Source organism: Haplochromis burtoni, unplaced genomic scaffold, assembly GCF_018398535.1.
Source record: "Haplochromis burtoni strain Fernald_Lab_line unplaced genomic scaffold, NCSU_Asbu1 Contig_688, whole genome shotgun sequence".
Taxonomy (NCBI): domain Eukaryota; kingdom Metazoa; phylum Chordata; class Actinopteri; order Cichliformes; family Cichlidae; genus Haplochromis; species Haplochromis burtoni.
In genome coordinates this window covers 194513-199059 of record NW_024583049.1, presented here as the reverse complement: position 1 = coordinate 199059, position 4547 = coordinate 194513, and the positions used below count along the sequence as shown (strand labels likewise).

At 39.8% G+C, this 4547-nt stretch overlaps 1 protein-coding gene across 1 annotated transcript; it reads right to left on the bottom strand.

Annotated features, from left to right (window-relative positions):
- Positions 1-446: 446 nt before the first annotated feature.
- Positions 447-2088, bottom strand: LOC102302931 (olfactory receptor 10G6). Its single transcript, XM_014330110.1, has 3 exons — positions 1727-2088; positions 1176-1402; positions 447-784 (listed from the first exon to the last, which is right to left on the bottom strand). Exons 1-3 carry the CDS (start codon positions 2086-2088, stop codon positions 447-449), a joined length of 927 nt encoding a protein of 308 aa, XP_014185596.1.
- Positions 2089-4547: the final 2459 nt, after the last annotated feature.

The window sequence follows — 4547 nt, the reverse complement described above, 5'->3', positions numbered from 1 at the left end:
GCACTTTGCTCTCTACTGTGTGCCTTTCTATGTTTTGTATATGTATTCCTCTAGACTCTATATGTCTTTTCTGTTTGCTATTTATTCCTATTTATGTATTTTTTATACTCCTGCAGAGTGTAGCACCCATAATTTCACTGTACATGTACAATGACAATAAAGGGCTATTCTATTCTAAAGTAATTAACTTCCTTGAGGCATTAAGATATTCACTTTTTTTCATAGATGTAGAAAGGAAGACAAATCAGGTCATTCATTCTGAAATTACAGGAGTTTGGGTCCATTCATCTTGACATTAATACAATTTGGTATCATTTATATATCAATCACAACAACAATTAATAAATAAATATTAATTAATAATATCAATAATATTAAAAAACTTAGTTGGGCTTTGTTCTGCCTCTTGTATGAGTATCCAGTATTTTTGGAACATTTACACTGCACTAGATTGTGAAGTGTTTAATGATGCTGCTGCGTAACTCTTTACTGACCAGTCCGTAGATAATGGGGTTGATGGCTGGTGGAACGATGATGAACAGAATGCTAAAGAATTTCTTTAGGTTTTCAGACACTGAAGGAAACCTGTAACTCACAATTATGATCACTGAGGCTATTTGGTAGAGCACGTACACGACGAGGTGAGAAGCACAGGTTTGAAAGGCCTTGCTGCGGATGCTGGTGTCGATTCTGCTGTGTTTTAGAGATACTTGCAGGATCCTGATGTAGGAAAAAGCAATGATAAAGAAGATCCCTGTACTCACAGTCCAGGTCATGGCCAGACCTACCGAATAAAAAGAGACAACTGTCCTTTCAATCAAGTATTACATGTCCCCATACCCATGTGGTTTAATTGTTCCCTCAGTTAAAATCTGTTTATATCTGGAAAAAACAGCTAATAAATGCTTGAGATCTCACTGTGGGGACAAGCTTTTCTTTAAAAAAAAACCATGACAACACAATCAGTTTAATTCCTTTCTCTAAAAATCCAACAAAACACAGAAGTTGCTTGTACAACAGTATAAAGTGGAGACAATGGTTTGCAATACTGCACTCATCCTTTTAACTACTGAGGGAGAGAAAAAAAATTTAAACTGTGAAACTAAGGCTATAAATCAAGCTGATTTGAAGCTGATAAAATGTTCAACCATCTACTGCATACACTTAGGACTGACCATAGATGTCACTGGCAGGTGTGGGAATGCAGGCCAGGCCTAGGATACCCCGGTTGCTGCAGTAAACATGCAGAATGACTCTGCCACACAATGGGACATTCATGTGGAAGCTGAAGAGCACAGCAATAGGAAGCAGAGCAAGCAACCAGGCCAGGGCGCAGCAGGAGTGCAGCCGAGCCGAGGTCATGATAGCGTGATACCTGAGAGGCTCACAGACTGCAATGTACCTGCACAGAGAAATAGAAGGGGCATTTATACTAAAAGATATGTAGTAGGTTTTAATTTAGAAGTTTTTTTAATGAAAAAAATTTTTTTAAGTCTTTTCAAAATCCTGTAGTTTCTCATTTCTTTGGAAAAAAAAACTTTTTCTTACAATTCTACAAACAAAAAGAAGATAAAAACAGAAGAAGAACAGACGAAAAGAACACAATGCTGACATACAGCTAAAGGTTGGAGACATAATCCATTATCAATTCAAACAGCAGCATCAAAAAGGAAAGTTTGATTTTCTTTTTTCTTTGATTTTTACGTTGAGCTGATAGTTTTATTACCTGTCGTAGGCCATCGCACCCAGAATAGCCTGCACTGCTAGCCCATATGTGTGCACAGAAAAGGCCTGGGCAATGGCTGGGATGTATGCAATCCTCTTCTGCCCCATCAAGAAGTGCATCATGAGACCAGGCAGCACAGCTGTGGACCCCAAAAGATCACAGACTAGCAGGTGGCACACCATTACAAACATGGGTCTGTGCAGGTTCTTGTCAATAACAATCACGGATACTATGACACCATTGCCCAGCAACACCAACATGTAGGTAAACAGAGCCAGGAAGAACAGTAAAGGGCCAAACCCTGGAGGTATATAGAAGCCTTCAAGTTCAAACACAATCGGCTGTTTGAGAGGAGTCGCCATTGTTAGGTTCTCCATCCACAGCAGCTCGTTTCTGCAAAACACATCAAAACCCAAGAAACAGGTAACACACACCAGACAAAGCTTTTAGATTCATAGATACATGTTTTAGTAAAATGTAATAAAAGATTTTTTAAAAAGCTTTGAATTAATACACCACAAGATCTGGAATCAAAGAAGAGAATGACAGACAATGTCTAATGATCAAAAACTTGAAAAGCTTGAATTATACTTTTTTATCTTCTTATCCTTCTGCCTTCTCGTCTGCGTGCTGAAGTTGCTCTGACTGTTTGAGGAAACTGTGCTGTGCTTTTATTAATTTGCAGATCGTTTCTCATTCGTGTTTACCACTGAAACATCAGCCTCCATCCTGGATACAACCAATAAGCTCTGTGCCTGAAGTGCCACAAACTGCAGTTCCCTGCATGGCCATTTGATTCTGGCTCCAGAATCAGTCACTCAAAGCTTCCATGTTAAAATGTCCATCTATGCAATAGAAAGCAACATGTCATGAACCAGAGATTCATATAAAGTTTTTGGACCCAAATGCAGACTCATAACATGCAAATGACTATTTACAATAATTTATTTACTCACAAACTTGAGCTCAGAATCACAACACAACTTCAGATGACAAGCATCGCCAGGGCAAGGGATCATCAGAGATTGCTGCTGGAGAATGATTAGTGACGGGCAACAGAGGGAATGATGGAGCAGCAACTCTGCAACAAAGGGAAGAGGGGTTACTGGACAAGAAGGCAAGGAAATGGCTAAAGATGAGTACTGATTGTCGTGGAGTTGGTGGGAGTGTGTTATGTACAGATTGAACGCAGGTCCTGTTCCAGAGATTCCAGAGGGGGTCCAGGGGAGGCACGATGGGCAGGAGGGCAGACAGATAAGCGGGATGAATATTGAAACCTTTGCTGTAGACAGACCTTAGAAGTGGAAGCAACCTGAACCAGCACTGGAGAGTAACAGGGCAGGAGGAGAATCCGAAGGAACTGAAAACAGGAGTAAGATACAAAGAGGCAACGGTAGACACGGGTGAAATGAGCATATCAAATCAAATCAAATCACTTTTATTGTCACATCACATGTGCAGGTACATTGGTACAGCACATGTGAGTGAAATTCTTGTGTGCGAGCTTCACAAGCAACAGAGTTGTGCAAAATACAAGAATGGCTACATCTGAAACTAATAAATATATGTACAATATATAATAGTATATGCTGAGAACAAAAGAGTTACCACCAAATGTAGCAGGATGAACTGGCAAAGAATAGAAGGCAGCACAGATTTAACCCTCTGGGGTCGACGGTTGCAATTCAAATGACCAATTTAAGACAACACTGCAACAAGATGCAGTGACCCAGAGTCTCCATTTCACTTTGTGTTAAAGTGCAGACTTCAAACTACATACCGGTTTCAAATTGTGTTGATAGGCCATGTAACACCAGAGCAGTTATGAAAAATGTAAGCTGTGTTTCTTCCTAAATACTATTGTCGCATTTCCTGAAGGAAAAAAAATGCATTTTCTAGCATACACTCTCTGCTATGCGTGTTAAAATGTATCATGTCAACCAATCAAAAAATTATATGGCAACATGCATAGCTGGACTGTGATTTCTCTTTTTTATGGACCGATGTTTTTTTTGTTTGTTTGTTTGTTGTTTTGTTTTTTTGTGTGGTATAAACAATGAAAGGTGGTGGATTGGCCAGATGCTGGCCGATGTGTAAAAATAACTCAGTTGTTTGCAGCGATGGGAATAACGGCGTTATTAACGGTGTTACTTTTTTCAGTAACGAGTAATCTAATTACTATTCCTATCGTTACAAAGCCGTTACTGTTACCAACAAGAAATTGCGCTCCGTTACTATTTTTCAACAAACAGATGGTTGAAGCTGTGTTCAGCTTACAGCATCTTATATCAGTTGCACGGAAGTAGCTGTAAGTAATCTGGACGCTACGGCTTTAAGCAGCTGCGCTCCCGCGGACGGTGATCATGATCACTGTCTGACACAACAGCTGGAGCTCAGGGGGCAAAACAATCACATGAGTGCTGCTGTTTGACTGAGGAAGAATAAAGTAGTCGTGGTCAATCACATGACCACTTAAAGACAAAGCAACAAGGTGACATATACCAGTTTATAAACTGTGTTGATCGGCTACATAAAACCAGTCATGATAAACAATATATAAGCGGCGTTTTTTCCTCAATAGTTTCATGTTTACTGTCTAAGGACAGCGCAGCGAGAACGCTCTGCTTATGAGCAAGAAATAAAAAAACAAAACATAAAACAGCCCGTTTGTGTTGGTGGAAAAATGCACCATGTCGACCAATCAAAAAATGATTTGGCAACATGACATTTGGTTGTTTAGGAAGAGACGGAAGATTTAGGAGTGACGGCAAGAGAGAGCGAGTTTTGAGATGTGAGAGATTTGTGACGTTTAGCGTGTTTG

Coding starts and splice junctions, on each gene's coding strand:
- LOC102302931 (XM_014330110.1), bottom strand. CDS start 2,088: ATGGCGACTCCTCTCAAACAGCCGATTGTGTTTGAACTTGAAGGCTTC. Junction 1,403..1,726: donor GGTGCGATGGCCTACGACAG/GTAATAAAACTA, acceptor TTCTCTGTGCAG/GTACATTGCAGTCTGTGAGC. Junction 785..1,175: donor ACCTGCCAGTGACATCTATG/GTCAGTCCTAAG, acceptor TTTATTCGGTAG/GTCTGGCCATGACCTGGACT.